Genomic DNA, 20,890 nt, shown 5'->3' on the forward strand with positions numbered 1-20,890 from the left:
TTGAGGGATTGTGAAGACGAAACTGCATTTCTGTTTCCTCTCATTTTCAGAGGCGAAATTGAGGGAAAATCCCCCTTAATTCACTTTTTACTCGGGACTACATTGAGGGGAGACCCTCCTTAAGCATAATTAAGGGATCGAAATTGACAGGGAACCTCCGATGCCGCCGGACGCCCGGCACTGCCTGTGCCGCAGCCTAGCCCAGGAATCTCCGCAGTAATTCACAGTTTTGAGACCCAGAAGAAACTTCCTCCCACGCGGCTCCTCTTCTTATTAGTACATTTCCACTCCAGTAACCACGTCGTGACACAAGAACAAAACGGAAACCGCGGATCGCGACCGCTCCGCTGCCCCCGGCCCTCGCGCCTCGGGACGCGCTCCCCGCGCTGATTGGTCAAAATGCCAAAGCCCCGCCCACAGCGCTGAGGCTATAAAAGGCGGCCCCGAGCGGTGTCGGTCCGGGAGCGGAGCGGCGGCGGCCCCGGAGCCCGGCGAGGCGGCGGCCCCGGAGCCCGGCGAGGCGGCGGCCCCGGAGCCCGGCGAGGCGGCGGCCCCGGAGCCCGGCGAGGCGGCGGCCCCGGAGCCCGGCGAGGCGGCGGCCCCGGAGCCCGGCGAGGCGGCGGCCCCGGAGCCCGGCGAGGCGGCGGCCCCGGAGCTCGGAGGCTGCTCCGGCCCAGGTGGGACCCGCGCTCGGTTCCGCCCCACCTCGGGGCTCGCTGCGGGCTGGGGCCGCTGCTCGGGCGGGCGGTGTCCGTGCCCGGCTCGGGGCTGGCACGGGATGAACCCGAACGTGCCTCAGAGCCCAAAGCGCTGCGGGCGCCGAGCGGGGGCAGAAAGCGCCGCACGCTGCCCGCTCCGGGGCCGAGGCTTCTCGGCGCTGCGCTCTCTGCCAGGAGCCGCTCCACGGGCACGGGCAGGGAGCCAGAGCGGCTGTGCCGGCGCTCGGTGTCCCCGGGCTCCGAGCCGCCGGGGCACGGCATGCGGGGGACAATGGTGAACCCCCGGGGCTGCTGGTTCCTGCCCCTGGGCAGGCGGGCTCCGAGCCGCAGCTGCCCTGGGCCGGCAGCATCCGGCAGCTGCCCGGCGCTCTCAGCGCCTGTCCCGCACGGAGCTGGGCTGCAGCGGCTGCAGAGCCACAGGGGCCGGGGCTGCGGGGAGCGCAGAGCTCCCGGAGGCTGCGCTTGTCTCCGCAGCTGCTGCCGCAGCCCTGGGGAGCGGGGACAGCGCAGCCAGAGCCGGCACCGCCCTGCTGAGCCTCGGTGTCCCGCGGGGCCGGCACCAGCAGTGACCTCGCATCGTGTCCCTTTCAGGGTGCCACCACCGCGGGTGTAAAGCTGTTCCCGAGGCGATCTCCGAGAGGCTTTGTCAGCACTCCTGATGGGTCGGGAGCAAGGTGCTGTTTGTTCCAGGCAGAGAGATGAGGGCTGTGTGCTGGAGAAGGGTGAATTCTGCTCTGTTGATGGGCTTCAGAAGGAGCCCCTGGAGAATGGAAGAGCAATCAGTAATGTACTGAAAAGGAACCTCAGAATATGCCCTGGTGAGCAAGGCACCCCACTATTGCCTCTAGGCAGGGGACAGTGTCACCTCCCAGGGCCAGGGCTGGCAGGTGTGTGGCTGTTTCCCAATGTCTGGAATAGGCCTCGAGCTCTGCTGAGCCCTGTCAGTAGCTGGAACCAAGAGCCCCAGCTGCCCCCAAGGCTGTGCAGTTCTCCTGCTGCAGCCTGTCCCCACAGCTGTGTCCCTGGCTGTCCCCACAGCTGTGTCCCTGCCTGTGCCCAGGCTCTTGGCTCTCTGGCTGCCAGCTGAGTGAGGGGCACAGTGGCTGAGGGGTCCCTGCTGTGCTCCCTGGGCACGGGGTGAGCAGATTGCAGGGCCGGGTCTGGTTCTGGCAGCCAGCAGCTCTTTCCTGCTCCAGGTGAATGGTTCAGCTCCCGTCCCGTGCTCACGGCGGTGCTGATTCTGCTGCTCCTGGTGCTGGTGCTGGCTTTGGGGGTGGCCTTGGCTGTGCAGTCAGGTAAGGGAGGGGCAGCAGGCTGGCCCCAGCCCCTCGGGGCAGAGCGGGGACCCTGCTCCCTGCAGAGGGGAATCCTCAGACCTTCTCCTCTTCCCCCTCCAGCACCACAGGTTCCAGTCACACCTGCGACTCCGCAGTTGGTTCAGGGCTGTCCCCATGACTGGGTTGGGTACAATGGGGTCTGCTACTACTTGTCAAGGGATTCCAGCAGCTGGGATCAGGCTCAGGAACGGTGCTCGGAGCTCGGGGCCTCCCTGGCCATTCTCCAGGATGAGGCCATGGTGAGTGAGGGGCTGCGGGTGGTGTGGGGTGGCTGAGGGGAGCCTGGGGGTGCTCCTGGGCCGGGCTGGGTGCTCACAGGGCTGGGGGTGCAGCCCTGTGCCGGGGCCTTGCAGGGAAGGAGCCCCGGCGTGCGGGGGCAGCCCCGGGCACGGGTCCCCCCGAGGGGCCGGGGCAGCTCCCACTCCTCTCTCCTGGGCAGGATTTGCTCTTCCACCTCCGCGGGAACGTCGATTACTGGATCGGGCTGCGCAGACGGGGCGAGCGCCTGCACTGGGGGGACGGCAGCAGCTACAGCTCCAGGTGAGTGCCGGGGAGCCGGGCAGGGCCTGGGGGCACAGGGGCACAAGGTGTTCCCCTGGGAACCAGCGCTGTCTCTGCTCCTCCCTGCAGGGTTCCTGTCCTTGGCAATTCCCCGTGTGTGTGCCTGGCTGACGATAAATTCCGCAGTGAGATGTGCTCAAATGAGCGGCCATATGTCTGCAGCAAGGCCCAAGCTGCCCTGTGACAGGGCTGCAGAAAGGACCTTGTCCACGCTGGGCAGTGCCAGCTTCAGCTCTGAGCCCAGCCCAGGGCTGTCCTTCCTCAGCTGCACCCTGTGCCTTGCACGGACTCTCAGGGTCACCTCAGTGCCTGTCCATCCCCAGTGCCAACACAGTGGTGGGTGTTCAGGGGAAAAGTCTCTGCAGTGCATCCTGCCACTGATGCTGCCTACAGTTATTTGATTGTCCTTATTGAAACATGGCTGTCTCTTTACAATTTTTATAGAAGTTTGTTAAGGGATAAAATACTGTGCTGACGTGCTTGGCTATTTGCATATGGTTTACTTAATCTATGTTCCTATTGTACTGTTATGTTACAGGCCTATATGCATATTCTTGAGTTTGTGCGTACTCAAATATTTGTTTGAGTTTCAAGTTTTTTTGCTTGGTTTTAACCTTTGGCTTTTTTTCATGCTGCCTAGTAGATTAAGCTAATATTTGTTTTTCTTGTGGTTCTATCTTTTTGTATTTTCACTCTCTGATAGCAAGGGTCAATAATTCTTCTTTTTTTGGATGCCCTGGTTTCTGTTTCCATTATGTGAAAAATGCTTATTATATGGCTCTCTGCAGATAGTTACTATATGTATTATGTTATATTGATTAGTTGTTCTTCTGTAGTTAAGATGAAGATTTTAGTAGTTAAAATAAACACCATGTATGTGGGGGGGGAAGTTTTTTTTTCTGTTTTTTTTTTGAAATTAGATACTTGCTTTGAGGAACACCTAAGTGTTCCAAAGGAGAGGAATTTATGGCTTCTTATCAGAAGAAGCTAATTTCTTCAGGCCTTGCTCAGACTCGAAGATGCCATGGGAATTCAAGGAAACAGTTGACATACAACAGGCAGAGTTTCTTGTTTTAAATAGCATGTATGCATAACCATGAAGGATATATGAATATGTAACAAGTGTATTGTTTTAAGGCTGATTCCTTTGTTCACAAGGGATGCTTTTCGCGACTTAGTGTCCGAGAGCACCCGGACGTCCCTAATTCTTTGCTTTTTATTATCTTGTAATTGTCCTGACTCTAAACTTTATTATTCTAATTGTATTACTATTTTTATAACCATGTTATTATTATTAAACTTTTAAAATTTTAAAAACCAAGTGATTGGTATTTTTCACAATTATGGTAGCAGAGGATGGTTGCTAACACCTCTCTGCCGGTGCCTTAGGAGACTCAGAGTGAAGAGACGCGTCCTGCCCTGGTTGGGCAGCTTCGCTCTGTTCCCCTGGTGCTACCGACAGACGCAGGTTTTGATCCAGGGACAAAAGGAGACAATAAAACAAAGAAAAGGGAAAGGATTCCCTAAAACCGCAGTAATTAGCCCCTAAGATTAACGCATACGCGAAGAACAAAGACCCAAGGAAAGAGGATAGGTGAGTATTTGTTGGGATGGGGCCGATGGGGGGGGATGAATGGGTGTGAATGAGAGGTGAGCTGGTCATCCCAGACTTGCCAAATGAGAGCTGTAGTCTCCCACTCTGCGTTTCCATCTTCTTTCGCGAGAAAAACGGCCAGGAAAGAGACGAAGCGAGTGAAAACAAGAATGAGAGAAACCCCCCACCCCGGGGAAACTGGGACTGGGTCTCCGGGAAGGAGTGTGATACCTTGGTGTGGGGGGATAGGAAATGAAAATATAAAAAGAGGGTTTTCTTGACATAATTAATTGGGTAATTAAAAAGCAAAAAGAGAGTTTTCTTGGCATCGTTAATTGGGAAAAAATAAAAGGGTAAAAAGAGAAGGTTTTCCTTGGAGGGGCATAAATTTGCTGGGTCAAGAGATTAACATCCTAAGAGCACTCAGCGTTGCCGGATTGAAGGATATCCAAGAGAATCTGGGGTTACAGCTGGGTTGAGTGTGGAGTTGCGTTATTTGTATGTTTTATTATCCCTGTATTATGTATTGGTTTATTTCTTTGTACCCCCATGTAGAACTTGGTTTGTCCCCAGTTTCCCCGCCTTGTCCTCCCTTCCCGCCTCTCCAGTGGCTGTCCATCACCCTGGAAGAGATGCAGTCCTCCCCTTTACCCCCCCCCCAGGTGCCTTGTCTATCACTCGGTGTCCCTTCCCATCCATCCAGAAGCTTCTACTCAGGGCACCGGGTGATTGGGCGAGGGCCTGGGGCTCCCCCCATATCCTTCCCCCATTGGACCCCACCATATCCCCCCATCCCGGAGCCACCCCCTATCCCTATCCCCATTGGTCGTTGGATACCCCTCCCTTACAGTTTATAAGCCAGTGCAAGCACCTTGTGCTCGTTCCTGTTGGCTGGCACCGTTCTAGGACATTTGGCCCCGTTGGGCTACAATAAACTCGGACTTAGCCCCCAGCAGGATCCGCTCTTCATTTACCACCGTGAGGCTTGCTAGCGCTGCCCGGAACCCACAAAGGCACTCTCCAAACCCCAGCTGGGAGCGGCGGAGGGTGCCTCCATCGCCCGCCCTCGCCCCACAAGAGCTAGCCGGGGCTGAGACAAAGGGAACCGGGGCGGGAGCGCGGCAGCTGGCGCCCAACGAGCGGCCCCGTTTTTGCGGCGTTGGACCCCTCGTTTGAGGATTTTAGGGTCGTGCGGACCCGAAGAATCGTCCTCCTGGCCGTCAGCTTCCCCGGCGAGAGCAGACCCACGTTCTAGTGGGTGGCGCTCTCGGGGACAGGATCGGCAGCTCCAGAACGCACCGCCGGAGTCGATCCTCTCGCGGAGGAGTTCTACGATTGGTTTTTCTTTTCCACCCTTCCCTCTTGGACCCCTGTGGTTTGTGAGTATAGGGGCCCCTGGGGCTTTCCCGATCCTTTTTTGGTTGGTTCCTTTCCCCTAGGGTTTAGGGGAAGGATCCCTTTTTGGTGGGTTTCTTTTTCCCCGGGGTTTGGGGAAAAAATTCCTGGTTTTGGTGCTTCCCTTCCCGGGCGGGAAGCTTAAGGACCGCGACAAAGCCGGAAGTGTGGTCTTTTGTTTTTCATTCGTGTTTTCCCAATCGTAGGCGCTGCGGCACGATTTAACATCTAACAGCCATGGGTGCAAGGCTGTCCGTGCCGCAGAAGAGCATTTATTCCCAAGTTGTGGGTATCCTTTTAGTGGGGGGAATTAAGGTTAAAAAATCTGAAGTTAAGAAGTTTGTTCAGTGGTTGTCGCAGACTTTCCCCGACATTTTGCCAGCTAAATTATACCAAGCCCCCTTTTGGGACCAGGTAGGGAAAAAGATCCTGCGACAGTCGGATCTCTCTCTCTCCAAATTCACCCATTTGGCTCTCCAAATTCGCGATATAATTAAATACTGCTACGAAAGTCTGCCACAGCCAGCCGCAAACAAACCGATCCCCAGTTCGGCGGGTAGTTCATATAACCCTACTCCGCTTCCCTGTCCCTCAGCCCGCTCTCTGCAGTACGATGCGGTGGCCGCCGCTGCGGCAGAGCGCGGGGTGGCTGCTGTCGCTGCTCCCGAGGCTGCGGCTGCGGCAGGCGCTGCGGGAAAACTGCGGCAAAACTCTCCCTCTCTCCCGAAGTCGGGTATTATCAGACAGGCATCCCGGCATTGCCCGCAGGCAGATTCTGGCCCTTCTGAGAATACCCTAGACACCCCGCAGGGCGGTGCAGGCATTGTCTCTGCTTCTACCCGTTCCCCTTCTTCCCCGCACTGTACAGCCCCGTCCCGTAGAGACTCTTTTCGGTTTCAGTTATTCCAAACCCTCGAAGATCCCTCATCCCCTATCCACCATTCCCAAACCCCCCAAAATAGCTTCCCTTCTCCCCCTTCCCCAGGACACAAGATGGAGGTGACCGCGTGGGTTTTCCCGCCACTCGTGCTCCTTCTTCCCATGATCCCTGTCCTCCCCCCTCCCATAATCCCTTCCGGCAGACCAACCCCTTTTGCTCCCCGGATTTCTCCGCCCACCTCCCTCCTCCACCCCCCATCAACTCCCCCTTCGTTGAATTATTCAACACCCCACCCCTCAGCTCCACCCCTGAGGAGGGGAGTCCCCACCATACCACTCCCCCTGCTCCAGACCACGCCTCGTCCCCTGGTTCCCACGACCCCACTTCCAGTTCCCACGCTTTCGGTTCCGGGGGGGGGGGAGCGTGGGAACCCCGATCCACCCCAGTCCCTACCTGCCTTCTCGGCCGCACCTGTCACCTGTACCCCGCGGCGGGGGGGTAGGCCCCTTGCACAGTGGTCCCCCATCCCCCAGCAGACCATCAAAGAGCTCTGCAAGGCCAAGAAGGAGTTCGGGATGGAAAGTGAATACTTCCGAGCTTATTAAAAGCAACCCTCTCCTCCAAAGAATATGTCCCCGCAGATATTCGAACTCTCTTCTCCTGTTTAATTACCCACGGAGAATTCCTCATCTGGGAGTCAGAGTGGAAGCGGGAGATCAGAGAGGTGTTACCTGACCTCTGGGCCAATGCAGATAGCTCTAGGGATGAGGATGGGGCAATAATATCCGTAGACCACTTGTGCGGGGGGGGGGATTGGAAAATGGGGACCAAGCAGGCGGAAAAAATCCCCAGAGAGGTGCTGCAAGTCAGCACTAGGGCGGCAGAAAAGGCGTTTTTTAAGTTAAGACCCAGCGGTACGGTTATTAACTTCTTGTCCCTGAAGCAGGAACCCCTAGAACCTTTTGTCGCGTTCGTGGATCGCTTGCATCATGCGATAGAGGCTCAGGTCCCGGACGAGAGGCTGCGAGAGGGGATGCTTGCCACAGTTGTGAGGCAGAACGCTAACGACGCGTGCCGGCAAGCCATCCTCAGTCTGCCCCTGGATCCTGAGCCTACCCTTCAAAGCATGCTGCAAGTCTGTGCGAGGAAGGTGACAGTTCCTGCTAAAGACATTCCAGAGACTCCTAAACCACCAACAAGGAGAGTGGCTTTTGCTGCAGCCGTGACACCGCCAGCCATCCCTTCTCCAGATCACCGCCCTACAGGAGCACCCCCGAGGGGACAACAGCACCACCAGGCCTGCAATCTATGTAGGCAGAAGGGACATTGGGCTTCCCAATGCCCGCTGAGGGACGAGTTTTTTAGGTTTAAACAGCAGCGACAAGAAAAGAGTGCCCCCAACTCGGGGGGAAAACAAAAAAACTGAGTCATCAGCGCAGTCCCTCCCTGCGCGAGGACATAAATATGGTGGGTTCTATAACATCAGAGGAGGGGAGGGACGACTACTTGCAATGCCCACCTGAGAACATTTCACTGGACTTGACACACCAGATTATGGCTGACAAACCAGCCTATATGAGGGAAGATGTGGATTTCATTCCCACTGCCTGGCTGGGTCGAAGCCTGAACCAGCCCAAGCCGATACTTAACATCGTATCTGGTTTCTCCCCATATAGGTTGGCCCTGACTGAGGCTCTGCACCTAAGGGACAGCGACTGGCACTCCATCGCTGTCGACACAGAAGACCCAGGAACCTGGAGGAACCTCCACAGTAAGTACATCGTTCTTGGGGACACAAAATTCACGCCTCTCAAAGTCACTATTGCACCATCCCTGACATCCAGGAACACCGAGCGATTAGTGGTGTGGCTGCACTGCCCCCATCCTCCAGTCTTCCTTCCCAAGGGCCAAATCATCGCCCAGGCTATTCCAGCATCTGGGCCCCCGGCACACCCTGAGGATCTATGGAAGAAGTCAGCGAAGAAGAGCTACCAGGTGTGCCAGGCCCAGGTCATAGGGAAGGAAAGACCAAAGCTCTCCTGCTATATGCGGAAGGATGGGGAGTACAAACACCTAAGCGGTCTCCTGGATACAGGGGCAGACGTAACAGTCATTACCGCACGGGATTGGCCGTCACGCTGGGAATTGCAAAACGTAGCGGGGAAAATTCAAGGTGTAGGGGGTTCTCAATTGGCAAAGCAATCAAAAAACATCGTAAAATTTGAGGGGCCGAACGGACAATCGGCTTATTTACGCCCGTTCGTATTAGATTACACGGAACCCTTGTGGGGGAGAGACCTGATGGCCCAGTGAGGGGTCACAATTGACATCCCGACCCCTCAGGTTTTTCGGGCAGCGGTCACTGAGGAGCGTCCTACCCGGAAACTTAATTGGCTCACAGACACACCAGTGTGGGTAGAGCAGTGGCCGCTCAATAAGCAAAAATTAAAAGCGCTTCGGGAGCTCGTGAAGGAGCAACTCGCCAAAGGGAATATCCAGGAAACAACATCCCCCTGGAATTCCCCCGTCTTTGTCCTGAAAAAACCTGGCAAAGACGAGTGGCGCCTCCTTCATGACCTTCGTGCCATCAACAACGTCATAGAAGATATGGGTCCTCTCCAGCCAGGGATGCCGTCCCCCACGATGTTACCAGAAAATTGGGAATTGGCTGTAATTGATATCAAGAATTGTTTCTTTCAAATTCCCCTACACCCTGATGATGCACCACGGTTCGCCTTCTCGGTTCCTTCCATCAACCGAGAAGCCCCAATGGAGAGATACCACTGGAAAGTTCTTCCCCAAGGCATGAAAGTCAGCCCAAGCATTTGCCAGTGGTACGTCTCTTCATTGCTGTCCCCTGTGCGTGCAGCCACCGAGGGCGTGATCATCCAGCACTATATGGATGATATTCTTATTTGTGCCCCCAACGGCGATTTACTTACACACGCGCTTGAACTGACAACCAGTGCGTTGGTTACTGTAGGGTTCGAGCTGCGAGAAGATAAGATTCAAAGAATGCCACCTTGGAAGTACCTAAGTTTGGAGATAAACAAGCGGACCATTGTTCCACAGAAATTGGCCATAAAAAATTCAATTCGGACTCTAGCCGACGTGCAGCAGCTGTGTGGGTCTTTAAATTGGGTGAGACCCTGGTTAGGTATTAACAACGAAGACCTAGCCCCTCTTTTCAATTTATTGAAAGGGGGGGAAGAGCCTAGTTCTCCCAGGGAACTCACTCCAGAGGCCAAAGCTGCTTTGCAGAAGGTTCAGGAGGCAATGTCTGCCAGGCAGGCCCACAGGTACGATCCGGGCCTGCCCTTCAGATTCATCATATTGGGCAGACTGCCACACCTCCACGGAGTCATCTTTCAGTGGGCAGACACCCTAGGAAAAGGCAAGGATCAGGACAAAAGGGACCCACTCTCCATCATAGAGTGGGTATTCCTGAGTCATTCACGATCCAAAAGGTTGACACGGCCACAAGAGCTGGTGGCAGAGCTAATCCGCAAAGCGAGAACGCGGATTCGGGAGCTGGCGGGGTGTGACTTTGATCACATCCACATTCCTTTGAAATTGGAATCGGGCCAATTCACAAAGGCAATGTTGGAACACCTGCTGCAAGAGAATGAATCATTGCAGTTCGCACTGGACAGCTACACCGGAAAAATTTCTGTTTTGAGACCGGCCCACAAAATTTTCAATTCGAAATCCAATTCACTCTGTCAACAAAACAAATTCAGAGCAAAAAACCCTTAAAGGCTCTAACAGTTTTTACAGACGCGTCCGGAAGGTCCCGCAAGTCAGTAGTGACTTGGAAAGATCCTCAAACTCAGCAGTGGGAGACAAATGTTGTTGAGGTGGAAGGATCCCCTCAAGTGGCTGAGTTGGCCGCAGTCGTTAGAGCTTTTGAGCGGTTCTCTGAACCTTTCAATTTGGTTACCGATTTGGCCTATGTAGCGGGTGTAGTGTCCAGAGCACAGGATGCAATCCTGCAAGGTGTCTCCAACGATGCCCTTAACAGGTTGCTCTCAAAGCTGATAAGGCTAGTCTCCCACCGAGAGCAACCGTTTTATGTGATGCATATCAGGTCACACACCGACCTGCCGGGGTTCTTGGCCGAGGGCAATCGGCGTGCCGATTCCCTCGCTGCTGCCCCTGCACAGCTGGCGCCGCTCCCGGACAAGTTCCAGCAAGCAAAGATCAGCCACCAGCTTTACCACCAAAATGCGCCTGGTCTGGTCCGGCAGTTCCATCTAACCCGGGACCAGGCCAAGGCCATTGTGGCCACATGCCCGTCCTGTAAGTCGCTCCCTCTACCATCGGTGAGTGCAGGGGCTAATCCTAGGGGTCTGAAGTCCTGTGAGGTGTGGCAGATGGACGTTACTCATATCCCCTCCTTCGGGAGGATGAAGTACGTCCATGTCTCCGTGGACACCTTCTCTGGAGCAGTTTTCGCCTCTGCCCACACAGGGGAGAAGGCCAAGGAAATAGAGAAACACCTGATACAAGCCTTCTCCATGCTGGGCGTCCCAAAACAGATAAAAACAGACAATGCCCCCGGGTACACGTCCAAGGAATTCGCAGGCTTCCTGCAGCAATGGGGAATAGAACATAAAACTAGCATCACCTATTCCCCGACAGGTCAAGCCGTGGTGGAGAGGACTCATCAAAGCATCAAAAGGATGCTTAAACAACAACAGTCGTCAGCTAAAAATGAGTCCCCCCAGGTTCAGTTGGCGCGGGCCCTTTTTACCATCAATTTCTTAAACTGTTCCTTCGAGTGCCTCAACCCCCCCATCGCGAGGCACTTTAATTCCTACGAGCAGAGCAAGGTCAGGGAAAAGCCACCAGTTCTCATTAAAGACCCTGAGACCTGGCGGCAGGAAGGACCCTATGACTTGGTCACCTGGGGACGGGGGTACGCTTGCGTATCCACGCCCTCAGGCCTGAGATGGGTCCCTTCCAAATTCGTCAGACCATATGTCCCTAAGACCCAGAAGAGAAAACCGGACAGTCCTCAAGTTGGGTACGCCGCCCTCCGACGGCGGAAAAGGTCCCCCTCACCTGATCCCCCCCTCTTCCCTGGGATTCTCTGTTCCCCTTTGAGTTAGACCTCCCCTACCTCGACTATTAATTTCAGTTGCTTTCTAAAGAAACAGGACTTTCGCTGCTGCTGGGACTCATTGTGTTTATTACAAGCTTTAACATAGTGATGAACTGGAACCCTTGAACAAGGAAGGGTTCCAAGAAGAAGAACTTCCTGAAGAAAACAACATCTAGTTTCAAGATGAGCCCAGAGACTGTGCAGCCCCCATTTAAAGACTCATGTTGCCCATTTCCCCTTTCTTTTTAAACAAAAAAAGGAGGAGATGTGGAGTTGCGTTATTTATATGTTTTATTATCCCTGTATTATGTATTGGTTTATTCCTTTGTACCCCCGTGTGCAACTTGGTTTATCCCCAGTTTTCCCGCCTTGTCCTCCCTTCCCGCCTTCCCAGTATCTATCCATCACCCTGAAAGAGGCATTTTACCCCCCCTGGGTGCCTTGTCTATCACTCGGTGCCCCTTCCCATCCATCCAGAAGCTTCTACTCAGGGCACCGGGTGATTGGGTGAGGACCTGGGGCTCCCCCCATATCCTTCCCCCATTGGACCACACCATATCCCCCCATCCCGGAGCCACCCCCTATCCCTATCCCTATCCCTATCCCCATTGGTCGTTGGATACCCCTCCCTTACAGTTTATAAGCCAGTGCAAGCACCTTGTGCTTGTTCCTGTTGGCTGGCACCGTTCTAGGATATTTGGCCCCGTTGGGCTACAATAAACTCGGACTTAGCCCCCAGCAGGATCCGCTCTTCATTTACCACCGCGAGGCTTGCTAGCGCTGCCCGGAACCCACAAAGGCACTCTCCAAACCCCAGCTGGGAGCGGCGGAGGGTGCCTCAATCACCCACTCTCGCCCCAGAGAAGAGCTAGCCGGGGCTGAGACAAAGGGAACCGGGGCGGGAGCGCAGCAGACCTTGTCCACGCTGGGCAGTGCCAGCTTCAGCTCTGAGCCCAGCACAGGGCTGTCCTTCCTCAGCTGCACCCTGTGCCTTGCACTGACTCTCAGGGTCACCTCAGTGCCTGTCCATCCCCAGGGCCAGTGCTGGGCTGGGTGTTCAGGGGAAAAGTCTCTGCAGTATGTGGGAGTCAGATTCAGTCGAAGGAAGGAACTGAGAGTTTCTATCCAGGCGGAGGCCTAGGAAGGAGTTGGGAAAGAATGTAAATAATTCTTTATCTCTCTTGTTTTCCACATTGTTTATAGTTATGTTCTATCACTGTGCGTCAAGCACTCTGCACCAATGGTGGTGGGTTGTTTTCACTTCAGAACCAATGGATTTGGTCCTTGTGGATCTCTGTATATAAGAGCAGTATATTTTGGATAAACGGAATTTTACTCTCACAGCTTTCTGAATCAGATCCTCTTCATTCCCGTCCTGCCTTGACAACAACATCTGGTTACCACTGACATGGAATTACACCTTACCCTGAGGAACAGGGTCTGGTGTATCCCGATGTGGGCCCGGCACCCTGCCCTGAAGGGACAGGGTCTGGTGACCTGAAATGGAATTGCAGCCTCCGTAGCAGACCTGAACCTCAGCATTTTGCGTGGGGTCTCCTCTGGCGCGGTTCCACGTTTATAGCCTGGAGGCTGTGAACGGACACCTCTGCCTTCTTAAGAAAGGTAACGCTGGAAGTCCACGCCTTCTGGAGAAGGCTGGGTCCTGGTTGGACCGTGGACTGGCTCTTAAGACTCCGGAACTGAGCGGGGCGGGTTTTTCCCTGGAATAGCGGACTGTTGGACTCTTGAAGTTGACATCTGCTAGGGAAAGGTTCCCTAAAAATGGGAAACCAGACATCGGCGGTTGAGCAAGCAGTCTCGACTGCCTGGCGAGCCAGCATCCCTCTTATCAGAGCTTGGCTTTCTGAAGAGGACCTGATCAGACTTTTGTGTTGGGCTCGAGACTGGGCATTTTCTGTAAATCCCAGATTCCCCTTTGATCAGAAGGTCTGGCTCAACCTTGGACGCTGTCTCACGGTGCAAATGCGCAATGGAGACACCGCTGCGTCCGACCTGGCTGCAATTTGGGCGGGGATCGATATAACCTTGTACACAGACATGGATTCTGACCGGAACGTTTCGGGATCCCGGAGGCGGACCGCGCTGCAGCCCGGGCGGCGGCGGGCTGTGCGGGCGCACCCTGCCCAGAGCGCGGTGCCGCTGACACCGCCCGCCCCTCCCGAGGCAGCCGGGGTGCCTCTGCCGCAGCTCTCAGCTTCAGCACAGCCGTGGGTGCATGGACTGCGCGGGGCGGCCCCGGGCTGGCGGAGCCGCCGCCGCCCGCGGCCCCGCAGCCCCCCGCTTTCCAAACTGCATTTGCGGGGGGCTGGAACTGCCCGCGGCGCCGGGCGCAGCCGGGGCGGATGCTGCCCCCCATCTCCTTCGCTGATGGAGCCGGCACAGACGGCGATGCAGCCTTTGGTCCATCCCCTGGCACGCCCACCACCATCCGCAGGAATTCCGATCGTGCCGGCGGGACAGGCTTTGCCTCCCAGTCCGCCCCTCTGCACGTCATGCGGACTGGTTGATTTGATTTCATTTACGATGCCGGCATCTGCTGCTCAACAGCACGTTTTGAGCGGGGCACCCGTGTTCTTCTCCGCCCTGCCCACTGTGGGATGGACTCCCTTGCCGGAGGTGGTGCCTGCCTTCTACACCACCCCTGCCGTGGAGCCACCCCTGCCGACAGCAGACTTCGCTGTCACGCCCACCGCTGCTCCGGCAGCAGCGGCGGCCTTGACTCCGCCCGCCCCGGAACACCGGCGTCACTCCCGGGAGGAACCGCCGCAGCCGCGGCGCTGCCTGCTGCATTCCGGCGGCAAGAGCCGCCGCCGCCGCCGACCTCGGGACCGGCGGAAGAGCCGCGGCCGCCGCCGCCGACCTCGGGACCGGCGGAAGAGCCGCGGCCGCCGCCGCCGACCTCGGGACCGGCGGAAGAGCCGCGGCCGCCGCCGGCCCCGGCCCCGCCGGGAGATGCGGCCGCGGCGCCGCCCCGCGGGACGCGGCGGAGGGGCGGTCACAGCGCGCAGCGGCTCCGCCGCCGTGGCCCCTGGAGCGGCTCCGCCCTGCGGTCCCGCGGCCGAGAGCCCCGTGCTGGACAATGGGTCCAGCCGTTCGTCCCCTCGACTGTACCGAACTCTGCCCCTCCGAGGGAGAGCCGGCGGCGGGGGGACACCGGCTTGGCCAGCGGCAGCGCCACTGCTGCTGGTCCCGGAGCTGGGAATGAGGGGGGCGGGGTCGCGGATCAGGGAACTGTGAGGGGACAGGAGAGCAGCCCCTTGTATCGGGCGGGCGTGGGTGGTGCAGGGAGTCTCGGAGCCCGGGTGAAATTCTCTATTCCCGGGGAAACAGCCCGTTCTCGCGCCCTGCGCGTCCTGCTCTGGTGGTTCGCAGAGCGGGATGCCGAGGAGCTGTAGAATAAACCATGGCTGAGCGGGGTGGAGGAAGGGCGGAAACTCCGAGGAATTGCTGGGTTTCCCGCACCCTGTTGGGAACGTGCACTGATGTGTGAGGGTGGGAGAGGTCGCTCATTTATCAGCGGTCTTGAAATGTCCCAGGGACCCCAAATTCAGGGGCTCCAGGAGATACCAAAGAGAAGCTGGGGGCCCAGCTGGGTGACTCTTGGCTCAGCGGAGAGTCTTGGCTCGCCCCGGCCGGGTTTGGGACACATGGCCCTGCCCACGGGGCCAGGTCCTCCGCCTTGCCCAGCATCGCTGGGTCCCAGAGCCCGCCGCTGGCTCTTCAAAAAAAAAAAAAAAAAAAAAAAAAGCGGAAAGAGGAAAGAGCTGTGTTTTCACTAACAGCTCAAAGTACTGGGAAGCCACGAATCAACATCAGCCCAAGTGATTGAATTAAGGGCTGTGGCCATGGCATTTCAGAGATTTCATGGCATTTCAGAAGTTTCTCAAGTGTTGTGAATTTGGTCCTTTCTGAATTGGGTCAATTTCACTCAATTGTTTTGAAAGCCTTGAGGATGTAATTTGGATCTGAATTCAATTTCATCACTCAAGCTGTCCTTTGAGGACATGATTGCATAGGCAGAGCCTTGCATGATTCTTCTATTAAGTGCACACACCTTGCAAAAGTAATTCTGATGAATGCCAATCAAGGCAAACCTGCTGCACCTTACTGGCTGGGACAAATCCCAGAGGCCTAAAGGCTTTGCAGCTCTGGCAAACAGATGTTACTCATCTTGCCAAATCCAAATTTGGCTGATTTGGGTATGTGCATGTGTTGTAAATACCTTTTCTGTCATGTCATACTCACACTGGGAAATGGGTTTTGACAAGTTGGACTGCCAGTCTTTTGACAGTCTGACAAAGAGTTGTTACCATCTTAGAGTTGGTAACTGATTCCTTGAAAACTATAAGTTTGGAAGCTCTTTGACCGATCTGAGCCAAAATCCAATGAGGTTTTGAATTATCAACTAGTGAACCTCGGAGTCGTGTTTGTCCTCTTCTTTGTAAGGTGTTCTGACAAACACCGCCTCCTTCTTGAAACTAAAAAGGCGGACATGTGGGACTCAGATTCAGTCAAAGGAAGAAACTGAGAGTTTCTATCCAGGCAGAGGCCTGGGAAAGAGCTGGGGAAGAATGTAAATAATTATTTATCTCGTTTTTCACATTGTTTATAGTTAAGTTCTATCACTGTGCATCAAGCACTCTGCACCAATGGTGGTGGGCTGTTTTCACTTCACAACAAATGGATTTGGTCCTTGCGGAGCTCTGTATAAAAGAGCAGTGTATTTTGAATAAATAGGAGTTTTACTCTCACAGCCTTCTCAATCAGATCCTCTTCATTCCCGTCCTGCCTCAACAGTGACAGCAGTACATGCTGGGACTGGTGCTGCCTGGAGTGAGTGGATTGCCCTCCTGGCACGAGAAGCTCCAATGGGAAATCCAACCGACCCCGGGAGCCCAGCGCAGAGGCGCTTGCTGTGCTGTGGGGGGAGGCTGTGCTTGTGCGAGCAGCCCCCGAGCGGGGCCCTCATTCCCCCGGTGCCCGCGGGCCCTGTCCCCCCTGCTCGGTGCCGCTCCTGAGCTCGCCTCTCCCTGCCCTGCTCAGACCCGGCTGCCGCCAGCGCCCCTGCCGGCCGTGCCCGGAACTGCAGCCGCGGGGAAAGTGCCGCGGCCGAGCGGGGCCGGGCCCGGGTTTGTGTCCGCGCGGGCCGCGCTGCGGGCGGGGCCGGCTCACACTTGGCTGCGGTGTTGTAGTTTCTTCTACTAATAAAGGATTGTTATTTATATTCTCATATCTTTGCCTGATAACCACTTCATCTCAACATTTAATTATTTGGAGGTAGAGGGTTTACATTTTCCATTGCAAGGGAGACTCCTGCCTTCCTTAGCAGACTCCTGCCTTTGAAACCAAAACAACCACATCCCTCTGTGGCACCGTGCGGGGGGGAGGGAGGGAACTGGGAATAAAGTAGAGCCCAGGAAGGAGAGACCAGCGTGGGGTGGGTGCATTTTTAGGATTTGGGACACTTTTCATTCCCTTGCTCTGATTTGTTTGATAATAAATTCAATTAATTTCCCCAGTCCAGACCTCAATCCTCCGTTATGCCCATGACGGGTGAGAGTTCTCTCGCTGCCTTTACTGAGCCCCTCGAGACTTTCCTGCTGTGTTCTGTACCTGCCCAGGGGCAGGGGGAGAGACATAGAACGGTTTTGCTGGCCCCGGGCACCTGGCCTAGCCCAGACCAGCCCCAGAATCCGTGCCATAAGCCAGTCCTTAGAACCCCAGAAGAAACTCGTTCCCACGGTGGGGTTCTTGCTCAGCCAGTTCACGGAAAACGAAGTGACGTCTCTGCCCCCCCAGCCCCTCACCACCCCTCGCTGCTTTCCCCACTGCTTGGTCGAAACCCCGCTCACACCGCTTCGGCCACGAGTGACGGCGGCGGCCCCGCCCCTGTGTGAGGAGGGGCTGGAGCCGCAGCGAGCGAGCGAGCGGAGGGAGGGAGCGAGCGAGCGGAGGGAGGGAGCGAGCGAGCGGAGGGAGGGAGCGAGCGAGCGGAGGGAGGGAGCGAGCGAGCGGAGGGAGGGAGCGAGCGAGCGGAGGGAGGGAGCGAGCGAGCGGAGGGAGGGGAGGGAGCGAGCGGAGGGAGGGGAGGGAGCGAGGGAGGGGAGGGAGCGAGCGAGCGGAGGGAGGGAGCGAGCGAGCGGAGGGAGGGAGGGAGCGAGCGGAGGGAGGGAGGGAGCGAGCGGAGGGAGGGAGGGAGCGAGCGAGCGGAGGGACGGGAGGGAGCGAGCGAGCGAGTGAGTCAGTGAGTGAGTTTGTGTCACTGCGGAGCGGCGGCGGCCCCGGAGCCCGGCAGGCGGAGGCGGCTCCGGCACAGGCGGGACCCGCGCTCGGTTCTGCCCCAGCTCGGGGCTCGCTGCGGGCGGAGGGGCCGCGCTGAGGGCCAGGGGGGTTCTGGTGAGTTCCTTGTGCCGGGTTCCGCCGGGTCCCCCTGCGCTGGGATCGCGGAGGGAGCGGCTGCCCGCGCTCTCCTCCTTGCCCGGATCGCTGGGGACGAGCCGGGGCCGCAGCAGCGACCAGAGCCGGCACCGCCCTGCTGAGCCTCGGTGTCCCGCGGGGCCGGCACCAGCAGTGACCTCGCATCGTGTCCCTTTCAGGGTGCCACCACCGCGGGTGTAAAGCTGTTCCCGAGGCGATCTCCGAGAGGCCTTGTCAGCACTCCTGATGGATCGGGAGCAAGGTGCTGTTTGTTCCAGGCAGAGAGATGAGGGCTGTGTGCTGGAGAAGGGTGAATTGTGCTCCACTCATGGAGTTGTGAAGAAGCTCCAGCATCTCCAGGAGGGACGAGCAGCCAGGGTTCCACACCTGCCTGGGGCACAAGAAGCCACTTGGCATGAGCAGGGAGATGCCATTTGTGAGTGTGAAGATGTGGAGAATGGATTCTGCAGCAGTGGTGGGAGTGTGAGGGAGCCCCTGGGTCCCCAGGGCACATCAGCAACCAGCAATGAACACAAAAGGATCCTCAGAAGATTCCTGGGTGAGTGCAGGGCCACCCCTGTGGCCTCTACGGAGACGACAATGTCTCCTCCCAAGGCCAGGGCTGGCAGGTGTGTGGCTGTTTCCCGATGTCTGGAATAGGCCTCGTGCTCTGCTGGGCCCCGTCAGTGGCTGGAACCAAGAGCCCCAGCTGCCCCCAAGGCTGTGCAGTTCTCCTGCTGCAGCCTGTCCCCACAGCTGTGTCCCTGGCTGTCCCCACAGCTGTGTCCCTGGCTGTGCCCAGGCTCTTGGCTCTCTGGCTGCCAGCTGAGTGAGGGACACAGTGGCTGAGGGGTCCCTGCTGTGCTCCCTGGGCACGGGGTGAGCAGATTGCAGGGCCGGGTCTGGTTCTGGCAGCCAGCAGCTCTTTCCTGCTCCAGGTGAATGGTTCAGCTCCCGTCCCATGCTCACGGCGGTGCTGATTCTGCTGCTCCTGGTGCTGGTGCTGGCGTTGGGGGTGGCCTTGGCTGTGCAGTCAGGTAAGGGAGGGGCAGCAGGCTGGGCCCATCCCCTCGGGGCAGAGCGGGGTCCCTGCTCCCTGCAGAGGGGAATCCTCAGACCTTCTCCTCTTCCCCCTCCAGCACCACAGGTTCCAGTCACACCTGCGACTCCGCAGTTGGTTCTGGGCTGTCCCCATGGCTGGGTTGGGTACAATGGGGTCTGCTACTACTTGTCAAGGGATTACAGGAGCTGGGATCAGGCTCAGGAACGGTGCTCGGAGCTCGGGGCCTCCCTGGCCATTCTCCAGGATGAGGCCATGGTGAGTGAGGGGCTGCGGGCGGTGTGGGGTGGCTGAGGGGAGCCTGGGGGTGCTCCTGGGCCGGGCTGGGTGCTCGTAGGGCTGGGGGTGCAGCCCTGTGCCGGGGCCTTGCAGGGAAGGAGCCCCGGCGTGCGGGGGCAGCCCCGGGCACGGGTCCCCCCGAGGGGCCGGGGCAGCTCCCACTCCTCTCTCCTGGGCAGGATTTGCTCTTCCGCCTCTGCGGGAACGTCGATTACTGGATCGGGCTGCGCAGACGGGGCGAGCGCCTGCACTGGGGGGATGGCAGCAGCTACAGCTCCAGGTGAGTGCCGGGGAGCCGGGCAGGGCCTGGGGGCACAGGGGCACAAGGTGTTCCCCTGGGAACCAGCGCTGTCTCTGCTCCTCCCTGCAGGGCTCCTGTCCTTGGCAATTCCCCGTGTGTGTACCTGGCTGACGATAAATTCCGCAGTGAGATGTGCTCAAATGAGCGGCCGTATGTCTGCAGCAAGGCCCAAGCTGCCCTGTGACAGGGCTGCAGGAAGGACCTTGTCCACGCTGGGCAGTGCCAGCTTCAGCTCTGAGCCCAGCACAGGGCTGTCCTTCCTCAGCTGCACCCTGTGCCTTGCACGGACTCTCAGGGTCACCTCAGTGCCTGTCCATCCCCAGTGCCAACACAGGGGTGGGTGTTCAGGGGAAAAGTCTCTGCAGTGCATCCTGCCAGCGGTGCTGCCTGGAGTGAGTGGATTGCCCTCATTACATGTGAGGAACACAGCTCTCTATTCACCCTTCTTATAAAAGTTTTTATACATACCTTTCATATAGACATAGAAATTATTTTATAAATATTTTAAAAGTTTATATATTATGACTTTACATTAACATGTTCTTTTGTTTGGTTTTAACCTTTGACTTGTCTTCATGCTATCTTGTCTAATTAAATGAATATATTTTATGTTTTCTTGTGGTTCTGTCTTCTTGTATTTTCACTCCCTGATAATGAGGGTCAATAATTCTTCTTTTTGTTCAGCACTCTTGTTTCTGATTCCATTATCGTGTCTTTCAGATAAGAAAGTCCCCAAATATGGGAAATCAATTCTTTTGCATCATTTTCTGAGTTAGTTACATGAAACAATCATTTCAGCATTTCACAGTCTCTATTATTCTATGCTCTAAGACGGTATCTATTACAGCCCTACTTACAGAAGCTATATGTTGCAAACATGCAGTGACAGGTTATACTATATCAAAAGCAGTAATTACAATGTGTAGTATATCAGGATTCTTGTGGTCAATAATAACTTGAAAAACCAAAGTTAGTACATAAATTTGAAAGCCCTAATTATAACATTATAGAACAACCTTGACTGGGGAAAGCAAATTTCCCTGGAAATCATCACAAATTGGCCTGAAGTTGAGACTTTAGGATGGTCCTTGTGTCTTGGTTCGACAAGACAGGAGTCTGTGAAAGAGGGCAAAGCCTCCTGTGCAATGGAGAACGGCAAACCCCCCTCCCTCTGAATTACCAGGATCTTTAAATTAAAAGGCTCTCAGGCAAAGATATGGGA

The 20,890-nt window shown here is 56.5% G+C and overlaps 2 protein-coding genes across 7 annotated transcripts; both read left to right on the plus strand.

Annotated features, from left to right (window-relative positions):
- The first annotated feature begins 436 nt into the window (after positions 1 to 436).
- On the plus strand, positions 437 to 16,841 carry LOC144246632 (C-type lectin domain family 2 member B-like). 6 transcript variants are annotated; one of them, XR_014956404.1, is made up of 8 exons: positions 437 to 539; positions 1,311 to 1,537; positions 1,916 to 2,014; positions 2,117 to 2,295; positions 2,496 to 2,596; positions 2,687 to 2,836; positions 12,524 to 12,667; positions 16,415 to 16,841. XR_014956404.1 is itself a non-coding variant. In XM_085583951.1 (6 exons), exons 2-6 carry the CDS (start codon positions 1,378 to 1,380, stop codon positions 2,799 to 2,801), a joined length of 654 nt encoding a protein of 217 aa, XP_085440077.1. In that variant the 5' UTR covers positions 437 to 539; positions 1,311 to 1,377; the 3' UTR covers positions 2,802 to 3,506. The 6 variants fall into 6 exon arrangements, 4 of the variants coding, with proteins under 4 accessions (XP_085440077.1, XP_085440076.1, XP_085440078.1 ...); XR_014956405.1 differs by lacking the exon at positions 437 to 539 and adding an exon at positions 616 to 677; XM_085583951.1 differs by lacking the exons at positions 12,524 to 12,667; positions 16,415 to 16,841 and having other exon boundaries at positions 2,687 to 3,506.
- A 970-nt stretch (positions 16,842 to 17,811) lies between these two features.
- LOC146767000 (uncharacterized) lies at positions 17,812 to 20,289 on the plus strand. The gene is made up of 6 exons (XM_085583918.1): positions 17,812 to 18,007; positions 18,208 to 18,587; positions 18,967 to 19,065; positions 19,168 to 19,346; positions 19,547 to 19,647; positions 19,738 to 20,289. Exons 2-6 carry the CDS (start codon positions 18,275 to 18,277, stop codon positions 19,850 to 19,852), a joined length of 807 nt encoding a protein of 268 aa, XP_085440044.1. The 5' UTR covers positions 17,812 to 18,007; positions 18,208 to 18,274; the 3' UTR covers positions 19,853 to 20,289.
- The last annotated feature ends 601 nt before the right edge of the window (positions 20,290 to 20,890 follow it).

This window comes from Lonchura striata, chromosome 6 (assembly GCF_050655825.1).
Source record: "Lonchura striata isolate lonStrDom1 chromosome 6, ASM5065582v1, whole genome shotgun sequence".
NCBI lineage: Eukaryota > Metazoa > Chordata > Aves > Passeriformes > Estrildidae > Lonchura > Lonchura striata.